The sequence below is a fragment of the Barbus barbus genome (genome assembly GCF_936440315.1).
Source record: "Barbus barbus genome assembly, chromosome: 19".
NCBI lineage: Eukaryota > Metazoa > Chordata > Actinopteri > Cypriniformes > Cyprinidae > Barbus > Barbus barbus.
The window spans coordinates 8,286,594-8,307,102 of NC_136747.1; the positions used below are offsets into that span (position 1 = coordinate 8,286,594).

The 20,509-nt window shown below is 37.9% G+C and overlaps 1 protein-coding gene across 1 annotated transcript in view; it reads left to right on the plus strand.

Moving 5' to 3' along the window:
* Nucleotides 1-20,509, plus strand: part of LOC306884944 (atrial natriuretic peptide receptor 1-like) — a 103,543-nt gene that overhangs the window by 79,699 nt on the left and 3,335 nt on the right. Inside the window, exons 11-21 of the mRNA XM_079441204.1 lie at nucleotides 1,629-1,706; nucleotides 1,895-1,999; nucleotides 3,960-4,031; nucleotides 4,419-4,578; nucleotides 4,652-4,807; nucleotides 9,141-9,309; nucleotides 12,919-13,065; nucleotides 14,212-14,335; nucleotides 14,496-14,564; nucleotides 14,977-15,151; nucleotides 15,311-15,409. Coding sequence (XP_079297330.1) covers nucleotides 1,629-1,706; nucleotides 1,895-1,999; nucleotides 3,960-4,031; nucleotides 4,419-4,578; nucleotides 4,652-4,807; nucleotides 9,141-9,309; nucleotides 12,919-13,065; nucleotides 14,212-14,335; nucleotides 14,496-14,564; nucleotides 14,977-15,151; nucleotides 15,311-15,409 — 1,354 coding nt within the window. The remainder of the gene's footprint in view (nucleotides 1-1,628; nucleotides 1,707-1,894; nucleotides 2,000-3,959; nucleotides 4,032-4,418; nucleotides 4,579-4,651; nucleotides 4,808-9,140; nucleotides 9,310-12,918; nucleotides 13,066-14,211; nucleotides 14,336-14,495; nucleotides 14,565-14,976; nucleotides 15,152-15,310; nucleotides 15,410-20,509) is intronic.

Consider the following 20,509-nt stretch of genomic DNA (forward strand, 5'->3'; position numbering starts at 1 on the left):
GGGCAATTCCAACTTTGCAAGGACAGTCTGGTGCTTCTGACTCACAACCTGTAAGTATGTTTTCTTATTTAAATAATTTGCCACTGACTATTGAAACGCGAGTTTTGAGCAGTGTAGAGTAGTGCTTGTTGTTTGTCGTTTCTACAGTCACAAATGCAGACATGGTAATGTTTAAACGTAAGAACACAGTATAAGTCATTATAATCAGTAATTATGTCCCCACTGAATGCAAAAAATGCCTCGTTTATAATGGGATTTATTGTTTTTGTGTCATCGCGCCGGGACACGGCATCACAATTCGGTAAAGGGCGTAACATTTCCGTCTCGCGCTTCAGGTATTCGGCCAATCACAACGCACTGGATAGCTGGCCAATCAGAGCACACCTCGCTTCTCAGAACGATGAGCTTTGTATAAATCGACGCGTTTCAGAAAGGCGAAGCATAGAGGAGCAACAATGTACAGTATGTGGAAAATAATGTGTTTTTTTAACCTTAAACCACATAAACACGCATTACACCAAATTCACAAAATAATGTTCTTTTTAGCAACGTCATATGACTCCTTTAAGATATCAACCTCAAATTTGGAACACAACTTGCTTTGATTTTCACGCAGGTTTGGAGTAAAACATGGTTTGGAAAATATCTATTAAAAATAAAATTTAAAAATAGTGTTTTGTGCATTTTATATAATAATAAACTTAAACTTATATCACTTTATTTTAGTTTCTTTTTTTTTTTACATTGTTCACTTGGACCAGGGGTGGCGAACGTCTGTCCTGGAGAGCCGCAGCCCTGCAGAGTTTTGCTTCAATCCTAATCAAACACACCTGAGCTAATCAAGGTCTACAGGCAGGTGAGATTTATTTAGGGTTGGAGCTGAACTCTGCAGGACTGCGGCTCTCCAGGACCGAAGTTCGCCACCCCTGACTTGGACAGTAATAATCTGCCAGGTGTTTTTTTTTTTTTTAAAGAAACCAGTCTGCTCCAGAGCATTCAAGATTTATGACAGTTTAAGTTTTAGCTGAAAAAGTGTTATAACATGTATAATTAGCATTAGAGCACAATTCCAAAATATGGAATATTCTGCAGGTGATTTACTAACAATGCGCACCTTAAAGAACACAGACACAACCAGATCATTGGCCAACGGCCAGCACAATCTACCAAGAGCAGCGCAAATTACCGCCTGCTTTAAGACATGGCTTTTTTTGGGCGTTAAATAATGGCCCAAATACCAGTAATTTGACGAGGCTGTGTGTGTTTTGAACGTAAATAAATCACAAGTCCTGCCTAGCAACAGAAGTGCCAAATAATGGAAGGGTTCATCTTTGGATCTCCTATATAATGTCATTGGCGTGCCCTGGCCAATGTGCCTGTTCTTCAACGGATGAGCTATAGTTCCTCTCCAATTAAGCAGAACCCCTGAGGATGAGCACTATTCATGTCCACATGTCATAATTTTCCCCATTAATTAGGATGATGCTTAATTAACGCATTATGTTGCTCTTTTTCTTCTCTTAAATGATGAGGCATTTTTTTACCCGTCCCCAAAGCCCTCCAGCTCTTTGCCAAATCCACGATAGCAATCAGGGTGAAACTAATGTGCGTTGATGCCTCTTTTCCAGGGAAACATAACAGCCATTAAGTATATCAACAAGAAACGCATCGAGCTCACCAGGAAAGTGCTGTTTGAACTCAAACATGTAAGTGTGCTTCCATGCCGTTTTGTGCTTTTTGCCAGGTGCCTTAAGTTTATATGATGTCCTGGGAGATATTAATAGCCAGGGACTGATGGAAAAGAGGGACTAAACAGCTCTCTCTCTTTGTCCTCTCCTCGTCATGCTGTTCTCCCTCCTCTTTTCCCTTCTGTTCCTTTCTCCTCCTATAATAGATGCGTGATGTACAGAATGAACACTTGACGCGCTTTATTGGTGCTTGTATCGACCCACCCAACATCTGCATCCTTACGGAGTACTGCCCTAGAGGAAGCTTACAGGTGAACACTCATGCACACGATTGCTCACAGTTACTGCACCTACAGTTGATGTATTAATAGACGACTCGTGTTTATGCAACACTTTTTGTTTCACCAAGCAGGGCTCAGTAATAAGGATTCAAATTTTGACTTGCCTTGCCAACATTTTTTACTGCATGCATAAATAAACAAATACATACATACATACATACATAAATACATAATACATTTAATAATTAATTAATAAAAAAATGTTTTGTCTTTTTTAAATGTATAGACATAAATGTTCACAAACACAAAAATAATCATCACTACTGTCTAATTAGACAAAATTTTAAGACATATTTCTGACATGAATAATTATGCTGCCTTCTAAGATATCTTCTTCTAAGGCAGCACTGCATGTGTCTTTGACAGATAGGACAAACACAGAATGCACTGTGATTAGCTCAGTGCAATGTTATATATGTAATAGTATTTATTAATATTTTCCATTAGCTAATAATTTTATATTTTCAGTTTTCTGAAATTTTCAGAAAAATTTTATTTATTTTTTGTTTTAGTAATTTTGTTGTGCTTTTGTCATATTTTGATCTTTTTTTAAATTTCATTTATTTCAATGTTAGTTTTAGTAACTGTAGTACTTTAACTTGTTCAACTTCAGATTATTTATGAGTTAGTTGCCAAGGCAATATTTTCAATTTTCAAGTTTTTCAACTGATATTTATTTTTTATTTCAGCTTCATTTCAATTACCGAAAACAAATTTTAATAGAGTTAGTTGAGCAAAAACATCACTGGCTTAGTGAAAAAAAAAAAAAAATCTATATTTATTTAAATCAGTACCAAGAAAGTAGATTAAAAACTGTTTAATATCATTTAAATCTTCTGTTTTAGCTAATATTTGTCTGTGCTATGTATTTTGTGCTTTATTAGAATATATTTTGTTAGCTTAGCAACATGCTAATGTCAAACTCTACTGGAATCAGCTGTGAGTTGAATCAAAGTCCCTTTCAAGGAAAGTTGACGGCCATATTTGCAACGCCTCCAGGCAGCTGTTTCGGGCTTCAAAGACCAAGTCCTATCTAAATGAATGGGGGAATCCTGAAATCTCAAAAACTGCCTTATGAGCTCATTATTAAATAACACATTTCAAATCAGCAATAAAATATGAAATTAACTGCCCCAAAATTGTTGTACTCAAATATGTCGAAAAGATCTTATAACATAAACTTCTAATTTGGGGTATCACAATGTGAAAAAAATTATGCAATGGATGCAGCCTTTGTATTAATAGTACATTTGTTAAAATTATTATTTTTTTTTTTAGTTTACAATAAAAATAGCCTATTTAAGTTGCATATAGAAAATACCATAGTATTATACAATACCAATTCAATTTACAGCACCCTCATATATCTGATAAAAACTAAGGTTATGACTAGGGTTTATTCATCATTTTGTAGACGTAAAGTTAAAAATAATCTTGTTGAATTTTTTGTAGAAAAGGAACATAACCTCCTCGCTCCAACCTAAGTGATTTGAATGCATCTAATGTCATAATTTCGAACTCATAAATACGAACTTCCTAGGAGGACTTAAATGTACCACTAGAAGACTTTGCTCCAAAAATGGGTAGCCCCGCCCCCAAAGTAATGCTATTGGTTGAGTCAGTTGTCTCCAACAAACAGCAATGTTTTAAGAGTACCACAGTGTTTACACTCTTCAAAGTCAGTCTACAAATGACTTGCTTAGAGTTGTCTCCGCACATTCAAACTGGGATAAGAAGTATTTTAACAAGAAAATTACACAGTTTAGCTATAAAATGTGAAAATATAATAACACATAACTGACAGAATGATGTGAGGGAATATAATTAATATCCATCAAGTCTTCTCTCCATATGAACTCTCCTCATGAGCCGTGTGTGTGTGTGTGTGTGTGCGTGCGTGTGTGTGTGTGTGTGTGTGTGTGACCTGTAGGACCTCATGGAGAGTGAAGGAATCGCGCTGGACTGGATGTTTCGCTATTCTCTGATCAATGACATTGTTAAGGTGAGCATTTCACATCAGAGACTCTTCTGCTCTTAATCTCAGGAGGAAAAGGAAAGGGAAAGATGTATTGTTGTTTTAATGATGATAGTCAAAGAACACTAAAATATAAATCTTTCACATCAAACTGCTTTGCGTTTTTTTTAAATATGGTTCTCGGTTAAATTGAGGCTCGCTCCTGTGAGACATTTTATAGGGGTGGTTTTGAGACGTGTGTAAATTTGAAAAGATTCATGAGGATGTCAGTTCCCTGACAAGCAAATTATGACTCCAGAAAGCATATTGCAGTTGTAAAAGAGTCTCTAATGAATATTTTCATGGTGTGGTGTTGGTAAATAAGTTGGATGCTGTCAGATGTCTTTGTAAGACTGTCATCTTTTCACCACTCAGGGAATGGCGTTCCTCCACAACAGCGTCATTGTCTCCCACGGCAACCTGAAGTCTTCCAACTGCGTGGTGGACAGTCGCTTCGTGCTGAAGATCACCGATTACGGCCTGGAAACTTTCCGCAAGGAGAACAACCTGGAGGACATGCACGCTTTCTATGCACGTGAGTACCGTGGTAACACGCAGATACAGATTGTGTGCGTGTGAAGATGTAGCATTGATGTTTGCGTTCGCAGGCAAGCTGTGGACGGCCCCCGAGCTTCTGCGTGCCGACAACCCACCTGCATGTGGGACACAGAAGGGTGACGTCTACAGCTTTGGCATCATCCTGCAGGAACTCGCCCTGCTGAAGGGCGTCTTCTACCTGGAAGGCCCTTGTCTCAGCCCCAAAGGTCAGAGGTCAAACACAATGCACTGAAGGTGTAATCATTGTATTATATATTATACTAATATGTACCTTTTATGTATTAATGTGTAACTTTAAGGAATTAATATCTACCATTTGGGGTAAATAAGATACATTTGTGTATTTTTTTATTTAAAAAAAATTCTGAGAGTGCATTGTGGACAGTCTTATTTATCATTTAGTGCTGGGTTTGAAGTAGCTGATTTCATTGGTCCTTGCTTGTTTAATAGCAAATTGCAGTAGTTGCACACAAGAGAAATTGTCATATTTGGGTGAACATTCCCTTTTAGCAACAGTCTCTGAAAAGCGCAGCTTGCTGCATGATCCCTAGAGAACCACAAAACAGACAGTCATTTTATTTTACGCTTTCAAGAGAAGTTTTTTGGTGAATATGAATATTTCAGCATAACACACTCATGAGAATGGTTAACTCATTATGCAGGTGAGAGTGCATTCTCGTTTAGCACTTTGAAGTGAATCAAAACAACATTAAATAAAATGTGTTAATAAGATACAGATTATGCAGTGAATTACACTGATAGCACGGGCTGCTTTTCCATGTCATTTTTCCTTTCTGTGTCACCTGTGATTACATTCACCTCACCTCTCTCTTGCTCACACACTTTGTGAACACAATTAAAACAGTTTCATTTGTCAAAACTATGGCCTAAATAATCTTTGCGCACTTAAAATGCCATTACATTAGATAACAAATCATTAAACCAAGTGGCATTTATTTGAAAGAGATCATACTTCAAAAGCTAAAGATTTCACATAAAGAAATTTCTTAGGTTTTAAATAAAACACCAGGCTATTAAAGGAATAGTTCACCCAAAACTGAAAATCTTCTCACCCCTCAGGTCCATCCAAGATGTAGATGAGTTTGTTTTGGAGAAATGAGCATTACATCACTTGCTCACCTATGGATGTTCTGCAGTGAATGGGTGCCGTCAGAATGAGAGTCCAAACAGCTGATAAAAACATCTCAATAATCCACATCACTCCAGTCTATCAGTTAACATCTTGTGAAGCGAAACATCATCAATACGTTTTATCTTCAAACCACTGACTGGAGTCATGTGGATTATTGTGATGTTTTTATCAGCTGTTTGGACTCTCATTCTGACGGCACCCATTCACTGCAGAGGATCCATTGGTGAACAAGTGATGTAATGCTAAATTTATCCAAATCTGTTCTGATGTGGAAACAAACTCATCTATATCTTGGATGGCCTGAGGGGTCAGTAATTGTTTTTAGATGAACTATTCCTTAAAAAGTAAAAGTAAAAATCTCTCAGACAAGTGAAGTTGGCTCTGAGAAAAGTTCAAGCAGCATTTGTACAAATGACAACTGGTTTAATGAAATGTATTGCAATGACATTCAAGTGGTCAAATACATTTTTGGCCAATATATACACAAATATATGCAATAAAGATACCGGTTATAAGTTATGCTGCATATAAACCTTTAGAAGTATTCTTTGTTTGTGCAAAGTGTCCTGGTCACTTTAAGCTGTGACACAGTAACTGTCTCTGTTGCTTTCTTTATTTTGTGTGCTTTGGGTGGGAAAGTCTTTGTTTTGTTATAGTATGTTCTGAGTCTTATTTTCATTCTCTCAGTGTCAGTATTGCTTATGTACAGAGTCATGGATACAAACACACACTCCGTGAATGTCACCCGTCATCATAAATGGATCACCACACACATACCAGCGGCCGCATTAAAGAGAGACAACAAAACATGAGTGACGTGTCTGGAGCAGAGCCAGCTCACCATGAGAACAAAGGGAGTCAAAGACAGCAATGAGAGAATGCCATTAACTGTCAGAGCAACAGAAGTATACTTAAGTAAAAAAAGAGTACGCTTAAGAATACCTTTTAAAAAGTAGTACTTACAACAAAATACTTAAAAGAATATATTTAAAGGTAGGGTAGGCTAAGATAGCTTTGAAAGCATAAGGTCCCACCCTACCTGCAAATCACTCTCCAAAGCCACACCTCCTCCTAAACACATGACCACACACAGACAGACCAGAGGCTAACCAGCGACACGATGAGAGATGGCATTGGTGAATGGAACGCTATTAGATTACCTCATGTCTCATTCACCTGTGAGAAAACATTTCAGTACAAAGCGCATAATATTACAATAATAACGCCTTCCATTCTCACCCGGTCTGCAGTAGGTAATGGGCCGCGCTGATGACGTATCATGTTTGCACGAACAGGGTACACAGAGGTATGAAAATACATACGCTGACAGATAGGTGGGACAGCAAGACAGAAGATTTTGATTGGACAAATATTTTATGGTTCCTATGCCTTCTAAAGATGATATAAATGCATATAAACATATGAAGAGTTCATTTGCAAAAACCGATAACTCTGCAGTTGGGTTGTTTTGATTAAGCAATAACAACTTAAACAAGTACAGGTAATTTACAAAATTAAAGTTCATTGAAAGTATTTTTTTTTACATATTAAATGTTTTTTATAGCAAAAGCAGATAACTCCAAAAGTAATTTTTTGGCAAAAGCAGATAACTCCACATTTCATGTTTTAGAGTTTAAAATAACACTCGTTTAATCTTTGTAATCTCCTCAGATGACAATGTAGATGCCTGACAAATGTTGTTGTTGTGATCATAGATTATGGATGTGATTACACACACAGAGCTTTTCCCTCACCATTGTAACGTGCTGCTTTTGCAAGGTTCTGCAAAAACGTTTCAACTTTTATTTTCCTTTACGGCCTGAAGAAGATATCACAGGTTCATCAAGTTCATCGAAATTATCCATCCTCGATCACTTTTAGTCAGTTTTGACGAAACTCCTCTCAGCTCACGTCTTTTCAAAATGAAAGTAGCCTCGTCACCTGACCTGAATACAGCGCGCTGATTCGCTAAAATTGACTTATCGGCTTCTGTTCAAAAACAACAAGGGCGCGTGCCGGCTTCTGCAGTAAAACGTGAACTTGCGATGCCTTGAAAGTGGACAATACCGGCTTTTTTGACAAAACGTGTTTAGGGTTCAGATCGCGCCATATGTGGAGCATAATGCATGGCAATCAGCTCATTTTTTTTAAAGTGGCGTTTGTATCGTTTTTTGCAAAAATTGTGAACACTTCATATGTTCACACGATGTGAAAACGTTCAACCAGCAAAACAAAAAAGGTTTCTGAATCAAATCATCTACCCTGCTTTTAAGTGTTAACTGAATGAAATGTTTTCAAAAGCTTAACTCCATGTTAAATGGAATGTAATTTTTAATATTAAAAAATATAGATGAACTTTACAGTTGGCTCACTTAAGACTTACATACATCTTTTTTGTGTAGTTTCATAATGACATATATTGTCTTTGAAATATAATTAAATATTATGATACAGTATTTACATATATTAGTAATTACACATTTGTAATGATAAAGTACATTTAAAATATATTAGCTTTAAAGGGTTAGTTCACCCAAAAATGAAAATTCTTTCATGAATTACTCACTCTCATCTTGTTCCAAACCTGTAAGACTTTTATTCATCTTCAGAACACAAATTAAGACATTTTTATGAAATCTGAGACCTTTCTGACCCTTCAAAGCAATTGACACGTTCAAGGCCCAGAAAGGTGGTAAGGATATCATTATAATAGTCCATGTTTCAACCGCAATGTTATTAAGCTACGAGAATATTTTTTGTGCACTCTTTGTTCATCAAAAAATATCTTATTTTGTCTTCTGAAGATAAACAATGGTCTTGCAGGTTTGGAACAACATGGGAGTGAGTAATTAATGACAGAGTTTTCTTCTTTTTTTGTGAAATATCCCTTTAAATGTAACATCAAATAACAAAATACAGTTACAATTACAATCAAGTACTTTATGTACTTTAGTATGTTAGTCAACACATCTTTAAAAAAGCTACTTTAAAACAGCTTTGTATGTAGCTCATCCAATCGTATTTTAGAGCCAGCTAAAAGACTGAGGGATGAAGATATAGGGAATATTTTTTTCCCCTGACCGCAGTGAGGTGTGGAGTGGGACAGAAAAGTCATGACAGCTTTGTATCATCATCACTCCCGTTGATTGCTGTGAAGACATTTGTTAAGTCCAAGGTCTAGTCAAAACCTGTGAATGACACTTTCATCTCTTTTTTTTTTTTCCTCACACATTTTTCTGTGAAATTTGCTCTGCTAATTCTATGTGTTAATTTGTGTATGTTGTTTCCTGTGTGATAGAGAGTTGTGTAACTCGCTGTCTGGAGAATGTTTAATTGCACGTTTGTTCATTTTTCTTATCATTACTGTCTCTTTTTTTGTGGATCAGAGATCATAGAGCGTGTGGCGGAGGGCCGCTGGCCATACCTGCGTCCGCTGCTGTGTTCTCAGAGCCACAGTGATGAGTTGGGACAGTTGATGCAGCGCTGCTGGTCAGAAGACGTCAACGAGAGGCCTGACATCAACCAGATTAAAGTACTACTCCGCAAGAATAACCGGTACCTGACATACAAATCATTTCATACACAAGAGCTCAAATGACAGATGACTTTTTTTTATTATTTAAAGAGCGCGTTAGTAATATGCGCCTATAGGCGGGTCTACAATGTGCGTACACTCTGCTTATTACACACACACAGGGACGTGCAACAGCACACAAACATGACAAATATTAATTTAAAAATTAAAGGATTACAATGCAGCTCCGTTTCCTCTCTGGAGACGCGTTCAGTCTTTGCACTTACAAATTCTACGGAGTAAATAGCGAATCCGCCATTGCACGAGTGCAACTGGCTCTTAAAGGTAATGGGAGATGAGACTCTGATTGGTTTATTCCATATTATGCCCAAATCACACCCATTACTAATTAAGAGAATAGGGACAACCATTTTAGACCATGCCCCTGGCATGCTGATCATTATTTCCATCATTAAACTAGCAAAAGTGGATTCGGACACGCCCTAAGTTGACCTGCGCCTTACGCTTTAGACCATGCGCTTAGATCATTAAAATAGGGCCCAAAGTGTTACCTGAAATTTATATGCATATAGTAATATATATTAATAACAGGGTTGTTTTACATCTTTTTTACATCTAACTAGACACATTTGACATTTTTCATACATTTTAGTCACCCTGTTGGTTTAGTTTTGACAATGAATTTTTTTGAAAAGCACTTTAATATAATAAATATTCTGTTAAATAATTTATATTAGTCAATAAAAACTGGATGTGTAATAATAATACTTCATTATTATTATGCTGTTCAATGAGGCAATAAAAATGGCATGTATACCACAGACTGGTACTTTTTTCCTCTCATTTTCCCGATCCAGTAGTTGCCATACTTTCAGTTACTCGTTTGAATCGTTATTTCTCCACTCAGTCATGTGAGAGATTTGAGGCCTCTTATGCTATAACTGATCCACCTGTGCCTGAACTGTCCTCTCCTGTACAGGATGTGAACAGACTTTTTAATTCTTCAATCAAAAATGTTTGTCTACTCTGAATCTTATTGCTCCGTTAAAACCCAAATGTATTGTTACTAAACCCCAGCCATGGCTTGATGATTCAACTCGTTTGCTCAGAAAGGCTTGCAGAAGAGCAGAGCGAAAATGATGTAAGGATAAATTACAGGTCTCATATGAAATGTGGAGAGATTCCTTATATGTGTATCAGAGAGCTGTCAAGACCGCCAAGTCCAAATATCTATCAGAGTTTATTGGTGACAGTTTACACAGACCTAAGACTCTCTTCTCTGTTATTGATTCTGTGCTCAGTCCCCGTCAACATTTTTCCTGATGCTTCCGTATCACTGTGTGAACAATTCTGTAATTTTTTTTAGTGAGAAAACCATTCAATTAAGATCTAACCTGCCCTGGGGGAACTCTGTTCTACCTGAGAGATCAAGCGGTCCAGTGCTGTGAAACGATTTTCAGCCTGTTTCTTTTGAATCCTGTAAAGGCATTGTTGAATGTCTAAGATCAACTTCATCTTCTCAAGATATCATTCCATCTAGATTTCTAAAACATATTTTCAATACCGTTGGACATTTAATTACTGGGGTTGTTCCTGACTGCCTAAAAACAGCTACAGTAACTCCATTATTAAAGAATTTTAATAACTTTAGGCCTATATCAAACTTGCCATTTCTTTCTAAGATTCTTGAGAAAATTGTGTTGACCCAGCTGCAGTCCCATTTGATGTCAAATAATATTCTTGAAAAATTCCAATCTGGTTTTAAGTCTCAACACAGCACGGAAACTGCACTTTTAAAAGTTGTAAATATTTTATTAGAAACAGATAAAGGGAATTCCGTGGCTTTAGTGCTTCTAGACTTAAGCTCTGCTTTTGATATGGTTGACCATAATATCTTGATTTCCAGGTTGGAGAGCTTTGTTGGGTTACAGGGAAAGGTATTGAAATGGTTTCAATCTTTTTTAACAAACAGAAGCTATAGTGTTTCTATTGGCCAACATAGTTCGTCCTCACACCCACTTGCTTGTGGGGTGCCACAGGGCTCAATTATTGCTCCAGTTTTATTTTCTATATTCATGCTGCCAGTGGTTGTTATCTTTGAGAAATATGGAGTGTCCTTCCACCTTTATGCGGATGATACTCAGATGTATTTTCCTTTGCAGCATAAAAGTAAAGAATTCTTAGGACCTCTGTTGAATTGTCTAAACGAATTACAAATATGGTTAAAGCAGAATCTTTTAGCGTTAAACGAGAACAAAACCAAAATCATTTAGTTTGGTTCAAAGTCATATGAAGGCTATGCCCTTCAATTTGGTCATCTCTCTTCCTACTTTACACCCTAAAAATGCTAAAAAAACTTAGTGTTCTTTTTGATTGCAACCTGGGTTTTGAGAAACAAATTAGTGCAGTGGTCAAGTCAAGTTTCTTCCACTTACGGCGTTTATCAAAAATCAAATCTTTACTCTCTGTAAAACAGTTTGAACAGATTATTCACTTGTTTATTCTATCTCGTTTAGATTACTGTAATTCACTATATTATGGTATAAGTCACTCTTCTATAATGCGTTTACAGATGGTCCAAAATGCTGCTGCAAGATTGATTACGGGCAGACGAAGGTTCGACCACATCTCGCCCATTATTATTTCACTAAACTGGTTACCAGTCAAATCTAGAATTATTTTAAAAATTTTAACTTTTATTTTTAAATTTCTGCAAAATCAAGCCCCATCTTATCTCTCCGAGGCAATTTACATTTTACATTTACATTTATTCATTTTTAGCTGACGCTTTTATCCAAAGCGACTTACAATTGCTATATATGTCAGAGGTCGCATGCCTCTGGAGCAACTAGGGGTTAAGTGTCTTGCTCAGGGACACATTGGTGTCTCACAGTGGATTCGAATCTGGGTCTCTCACACCAACGGCATGTGTCTTATCCACTGCGCCATCACCACCCCTATAGCAATCTCTACTTATAAACCAAATAGATCCCTAAGATCCAGTAATCTTGGTCTCCTCTCTGTTCCTAGATCTAGGTTCCATTGCAGAGGTGATCGAGCCTTCACTGTTGCTGGTCCTAGTCTTTGGAACAAATTACCAGCTCTTATTAGAGCTGCGCCCTCTTTGCCTGTATTTAAATGACGGCTTAAAAACATCTTCTGTCAATAGCTTTTATCTAGCCATGTCAATTGTATTATGTTGTGTTTTGATGTTTTGTTGTCTCTTATTTGTTTTATTTTAGCTGTATTGTACAGCACTTTGGATCAACTGGTAGTTGTGTGAAAGTGCTTTATAAATAAAGAAAGAAGAAGAAAATGTATAATATTAACCACAAAAATATTAACAACAATAATAATATTATTATTATTGGAAAAATTAGAAAAGTGTTGATTTTAATTGACACTGATAATGCAGTTCGCTAGGAGTACTGTGATCTTATCTGTAGTAAATCCAGTCAACTAAAATATTAAATCATTTTAAATATTTTTATTAGTTAATATTTTATTAATCATTGTTTACATAATAAACCTTGTGTATTATGGGTGGTCAGTTGATCTTTTTGTGCCTCCACTGCCCGTGCTGCAGTGATCAGACACACATTCACCACTCTTCTCTGTTTTGGCCTCAGGGGATATGGTTCCAACATCCTGGATAACCTCCTGTCCCGTATGGAGCAGTATGCCAATAACCTGGAGGAGCTGGTGGAGGAGAGGACACAGGCGTACCATGAGGAGAAGCGTAAAGCTGAAGCTCTTCTCTATCAGATCCTCCCACAGTGAGTCCCAATTTTTCAAGTTTACATCTTGCAATTCTTTTTTTTCCCCTCTCTGAATTGTGAGATTTAATCTCAGAATTATGACTTTCTTTCTTGCAATTTCAGATGACATCTCACAGTTCTTGTTTTGTATCACATTTTTTACTTTTTTCTCACAGTTCAGAATTGCAAGATATAAACTAAAAATTGTGGGGGGAAAAGTCAGAATTGTGAGGGGGAAAAATCCACAATTTGCTTGTTTTATTTATTTATTTATTTATTTATTTATTTGTGTGTATGGCAGATAGAGATTTACAAAGTGAGGATGTTTATAATGTTACACTGCATTTCTAATAAATACTTTTCGAATTTTTTATTCATCAAAGAATCTTGAAAAATGTATCATGGATTCCACAATAATATGAAGAAGTTTTCAGCATTGATAATAAGAATGTTTCTTGAGCAGCAAATAAGTATGATGAATGATTTCTGAAAGATCATGTGACACTGAAGACTGGAATAATGATGCACATTAAGCTTTGCAACACAAGGATGAATTACATTTAGTGCTGTCAAATGATTAATCGCATCCAAAATAAGTTTTTGTTTACATAATATATGCGTGTGTACTGTGTATATTTATTGTGTGTATATATAAATCCACTCGCATGCATGTATATATTTAAGAAAAATGTTACGTTTATGTATTAAATGTATTTATATATGATATAAATTATACGAATATAAATATATACATGTAAATATTTTCAAAATATATGCTGTATGTTTATATTTATATATACATAATAAATATACACTATACACACACATACTTCATTATGTAAACAAAATTTTTTATTTTGGATGCGATTAATCGCGATTAATCATTTGACAGCACTAAATACATTTTCAAATTAAAAATTAAAAAATTGGACATATTAATATTACTTTACAATATTGCTTTATTTTTGATCAAATAAATGCAGCGATAGTGTGCATTAGACACTTGTTTCAAAAACATTAAAAGATTTTACCAACCCCAAACTTTTTTCAATTGTTTGGTTTAAATTATTCACACTGTTATGTGCAATGTTTTTTCTTTCTTCAACTGCAGGCATTTTTCTCACTGGTGTGTGTGTGTGTGTGTGTGTGTGTGTTTTGTTTCAGCTCAGTGGCTGAGCAGCTGAAGCGAGGTGAGATGGTGCAGGCAGAAGCCTTTGACTCCGTCACCATCTACTTCAGTGACATTGTGGGCTTCACCGCATTATCAGCCGAAAGCACACCAATGCAGGTCAGAAATCCTCTGTAAAGGGGTAATTCAGTAAACGCTCCTCAAACAGACGCACACAAATAATTATAGGCTAATTTAGTTTTTTTGTTTTTTACTGTGACAATCGTGAGTGCAGTATTGAATTATAGCTGATCTATTTGTCGATTTGCACCCGCCACAGGTGGTGATTCTGCTGAATGATCTCTACACTTGCTTTGATGCAATCATCGACAATTTTGACGTGTACAAGGTAATTCCAGACAGTCATTACGTTCACTCCCTATTCAACAACACACGTGCTTGATTAGCTTAAAGGGATAGTTCACCTAAAATGAAAATTTGTCATCATTTGCTCACCCTCATGTTGTTTCAAACCTGTATGAATTCCTATCTTCTGTTGAGCACAAAAGAAGATATTTTGAAGAATGCTGGCAACCAAACATCAGTTTCTGGTAGCCATTGACTTCCATTGTATTTTTTTCTGTACTATTGAAGTCAATGGCTACCGTCAACTGTTCAGTTACACACATTCTTCCAAATGCCTTCTTTTGTGTTCAACAGAAGAAAGAAACTAAGAACTATCCTTTTAAGTGGCTGAGATGTTTCTCACAGTCTCTGCCCACCACTGAGCTGAACGATGTGTTTTTGTGTGGCGCCCCCAGGTGGAGACCATCGGTGATGCCTACATGGTGGTGTCAGGCCTTCCTGTGAGGAATGGGAAACTGCACGCACGCGAGATCGCCCGCATGTCTCTGGCTCTGCTGGAGGCCGTTCACTCCTTTCGAATCCGCCACCGACCCGACCAGCAGCTCCGCCTACGCATCGGCATCCACAGCGGTGAGGGTCAGGGGTTATGAAGGTGTTTAATAGAGTAGTACAAGTACAGCACAGAGCAGTCTGGCCTCTCTGAGGACATATCTGTTTGTTGATGGCTGACTAATGGGGAGCTTTGACTGATGGTTATGTGTGTGTGGATGTGTGTTTTCATGTGTCCAGGCCCCGTGTGTGCAGGGGTGGTTGGTTTGAAAATGCCTCGGTATTGTTTGTTTGGCGATACCGTCAACACAGCTTCACGCATGGAATCCAACGGAGAAGGTGAGGCGACTCCAGACTTTTGAAAGGGTTGTATTCCACACTTTTGTGGCATTTATTTGTCCCTTAAGTCCATTTATAATCTATATGTGTGTAATGGCAAGGTTTCTTGCACCACAACAAATACTGTAATTTACATACTATTCAAAGAGTTTTGGTTGGTTGAAATAATTCATTTATGCTCAGCAAGGCTGCATTTATTTGAACAAAAATCACAGGAAAACAGTAATATTTTGAAATATTATTACAATTTAAAATAACTGTTGTCTATTTTTATATTTTTTAAAAATGTAATTTATTCCTGTGATGCAAAGCTGAATTTTCAGCATCATTGCTCCGTCACATGATCCTTCAGAAATCAGTCTAATATGCTGATTTGATGCTCTATAAATATTTTTTATAGATTTTTATCAGTGCTGAAAACAGTTGTGCTGATTATCTTATTTTTATTTTTGAGGTCATATATGTTTTTACAGGATTCTGTGATTTAATAGAACAGTATTTATTTGAAATGGAAATCTTTTGTAACATTATAAATGTCTGTACTGTCACTTTTGATCATTTTAATGCATCCTTGCTGAATAAAAGTGTTTTGTTTTTTGTTTTCTTTGTTAATGACCCCGAAATGGTAGTTTTGAACAGTAGTGTAGCTAAAAATGATAATTTTGCACCCTCTTTCTGACATGTGGAATTGATCTGTTTTTTACTGCAACTTTAAGCCTTCTATATGTAAATGATCTCCATTATGATTGGCTAACCTCTTTGCATGTAAAAGCTGCATCTTTTTGATGATTCATTTGAATTCTGGCATTTGTAAATCAAGTGAACTTTGAGTAAAACTGTGCAGTCGGGAATAATAATTTCCATTAAAAATATAGTATAAAGTGATATAGTGGTAAACAGCAGCATTTAAACAAGCATTTATTTCAGTACAAAAAAAATTATTTGTATAAAATGTCATGCTGGAACTCCTGGAAACCCTTGAGAAAGAAACGTTTGCTTTATTGTATTCAATATGCACTTCAATTGTACTTCAAATCTCAGAAGTATATTTAAAAAAAACTGTACATAGAGATAATGTAATATTAATTAAATAAAAAGCAACTTAAGTGAACTTATGACTATGGCCTGGTTTCACAGACAGGGCTTAGACTAAACCAGGATTAGGCCATAGTTCAATTAGGACATTTAAGTCATTTTTATAAACGTGCTTAGAAATGCTGTGCATTTTGAGACAAAATAAAGGCACTGATATATTTTAAGATCAGTCAGAGCAAGTTTCTTTCAGCTGAAGCAGCTCAGACTTACTGGGGGCAGATTTTTGTCACACTTGGGTCTCTTTAAAAAAGGTACTTTGTAAAATTAAAATTTTTACTTAAAGTACATTTTAAATCCTTCACTGTAAAAAAAAAAAAAAAAAAAAAAAAAAAGTTGTTTCAAATTAAAGTAATTTGTTACCCCGCTGACTTAAAATTTCAAGTTGACTAAGCTAAGAAGTTCAGCACTTCTAGAGTTCATCCCTCTATCTGATGTGATAAGTATTGAACAGTTGCCTCACAGGTCTTTCTAAGTGATCAGCTGTGTCCTGTTGCATTAATTCTTCAGATATTAAAAGCAGGGAATGTGTCGTATCAGTTATATCCATTACTTCTGTATTCTGAATCTTGCATTCGATGATGACACACACAAACCAGGATGAAGATGAGGGAGCTGACTTTGAGAGAAAAGCAAGCAATTTGGATGCTAAAAGAAAAGAGCAAGTCAATTAGAGCTCTAGCAAAAACAAAGGGCATGGAGAAATCAAGAGTTTGGAAACCACCAGCGACACCAGCAACCAACAACGACCTGATCGGCTGAGAAAACAACAGTAGTTGATGACAGACAAATCATAAAAACTGTGAAAATGAACCCTAAAAGATGTGTCTGTAAAATCACCAACAACTTCCAGAAAGCTGGGGTGATGCTCTGACAATCGGTTGTGGGATTTATAGAGAAACTAATGGATGATACGGTGCAGAAAACCATCATCAGGACGTTTCCCAACCAGAAGCCGTGGGTGGATAAAACCATCCGCGACGCCCTGAGATCCCGCTCCGCTGCCTACAACACAGGGCTCATCACCGGGAACATGGATGATTACAAGGCTGCATCTTACAGCGTGCGCAGATCGGTGAAGGAGGCGAAGCAGCGCTACGGGAGGAAACTAGAGTCGCAATTCCAACATGGCGACTCTAGGAGCCTGTGGCAGGGACTTAGAACCATCACGGACTATAAAACACCACCCTCCAGATCGGGGAATGCGGACGCCTCTCTGGCTGACGAGCTGAACACTTTTTATGCTCGCTTCGAGGCTGCAGCTAATCACGCTAACGGCGCTAACGGCGCTAGCAGTGCTAACTGCATGCACGCTGAGGAAGCCGGTGAGGACAACGTATTCACCATCACGGAGCATGACGTGAGGAGGGCATTCAAGAGAGTGAACATCAGGAAGGCAGCAGGACCAGATGGCATCACAGGTCGGGTTCTGAAGGCCTGCGCTGACCAGCTAGCACCGGTGTTCACCGAGATCTTCAACCTCTCCCTGGAACAGTCCATAGTCCCCTCATGCTTTAAGCAGTCCACCATTGTTCCTGTCCCCAAGAAACCGCAGCCCACCTGCCTAAACGACTATCGCCCTGTAGCCCTCACATCAGTGGTGATGAAGTGCTTTGAGAGACTGGTCAGAGACTTCATCATTGCATCACTACCAGACACACTGGATCCACTACAGTTTGCATACAGACATAACCGCTCCACGGAGGATGCCATCTCACACCTCCTCCACACCACAACAAGTCACCTGGACTGCAGAAAAGGGAATTATGTAAAAATGCTGTTTGTGGACTACAGTTCAGCGTTTAACACCATAATTCCCTCCACACTCACCTCCAAGTTGGAGGTCCTTGGTCTCAGCACATCCTTGTGCCAATGGATCTCCAGCTTCCTGAAGGACAGACAGCAAGCCGTACGGATGGGTAAACACACCTCATCCTCCATCACCCTAAGCACTGGAGCCCCTCAAGGTTGTGTTCTGAGCCCCCTGCTGTACTCACTGTACACTTATGACTGTGTGGCCACTTCCAACTCCACCACCATCATTAAGTTTGCTGATGACACTGTTGTGTTGGGCCTGATCTCAGACAACGACGAGACGGCCTACATACAGGAGATTAAGAACCTGGAGAGTTGGTGCCAGGTGAATAGTCTACACCTGAACATCAGCAAAACTAAGGAGCTGATAGTGGACTTCAGTACGAAGCAGGAGCGGTCGTACCAGCCGATCACGATCAGCGGGACTCCAGTGGAGAGAGTGGACAGCTTCAGATACCTGGGTGTTCACATCACGCAGGACTTGACTTGGTCCTGTCATACCAGCACCCTGGTGAAGAAGGCCAGGCAGCGTCTGTACCATCTGAGACGCTTAAAGGACTTTAGACTTCCCTCTCGGGTGCTTAAGACTTTTTACACCTGCACCATCGAGAGCGTCCTGACGGGCAGCATCACTTCCTGGTTCGGGAACTGCACTATGCAGGACAGACGAGCCCTCCAGAGGGTGGTGCGTTCAGCGGAACGTACCATTCACACCGAGCTCCCTAACCTGCAGGACATCTACAGCAAGCGGTGCCTGACCAGGGCCAGGAAGATAGTGAAGGACCTCAGCCATCCCAACAATGGACTCTTTTCTCTGCTGCGTTCAGGGAGACGCTTCCGCTCCATGAAGGCGAACACAGAGAGAATGAGGAGGAGCTTCTTCCCGCAGGCCATTCGGAGTCTAAACCACTCTCCACTCTAATCACATCACCCCACACTTCCACTTTGCACATTTTTCAAGTACAATCTGCACTAATTTGTAGAAGGTTACGGAAGGATAAATGAGTGGGACTTACATACCATTTGTCTTTAGTATCCTTTTACTCACTTATACACTTTACTGCACTGCACAGCACAGCACACGGACACTTTATCACTGACATACACTTTACTTTTTATAGAATCTATATAGAATCATATTCTATTTTTTATTCTCATATCTATTTGTTATTTTATTTTATTGCTAGTTTATTCTGTATATATGGTTACTGTACTTTTTCTATTTGTATTTTTGTAAACTTGAGGTTTTTCTAATTTTGTTGGACAATTTGTTGGACAGTCGTACAATACATTTCACTACATGTCGTACTACGTATGTATATGTATGTGACAAATAAAATTTGAATTTGAATTTGAAATTTGACAATCTACTGTCCTCAGGAGACTTTGACACAGAATTACAGACGCTACACAGCAAGATGCAAACCTCTGACTAGCATCAAAAATAGAAAGTCAAGATTAGAGTTTGCAAAAAAGCACAAAGGTGAGCCAGAAGAGTTTTGGACCTGTGTTTATGGACCGATGAGACAAAGATAAACCTTGATCTAAGTGATGGGAAAGCAAAAATGTGGAGGAAAAAAAGGGACTGCAAATGATCCCAAGCATACAGCCTCATCTGTAAAGCATGGTGGAGGTGGTGTCATGGTATGGGCATGCATGGCTGTCTCTGGAACAGGCCCTCTCAACTTCACTGATGACTTAATATATGATGACAGTAGCAGAATGAATTTGGAAGGGCACAAAACCATCTTGCCTACCAATATTCAAGAAAGTGCCACCAGATTCATTGGGAAGTGCTTCATATTGCATCAGAATAATGACCCAAAACACCCTGCCAGTTCAGTCAAGGAATTTATAAGAGCAAAGAAATGGAAAGTCTTAGATTGCCCAAGTCAATCTCCAGATTTAAATCTGATTGAACATGAATTTCACCAGCTGGAGAGGAGAGTAAAGGCAGAAACTCCCCAAAACAAGCAACAATTGGAATTGGCTGCATTAAAGGCTGGGAAAAGTATTTCAAAGGATGAGACCAAGAGTCTGGTGATGTCTATGGGTCACAGACTCACTGCTGTGATTGTGCGCAAGGAATCTGCAACTAAATAATAGCTTTTAATCTTTTATATCTGCCTTATGTTCAACTGTCCCAATACTTATGCTCACATCAATGAGTGGGATGAACTCTAAAAGTGCTGT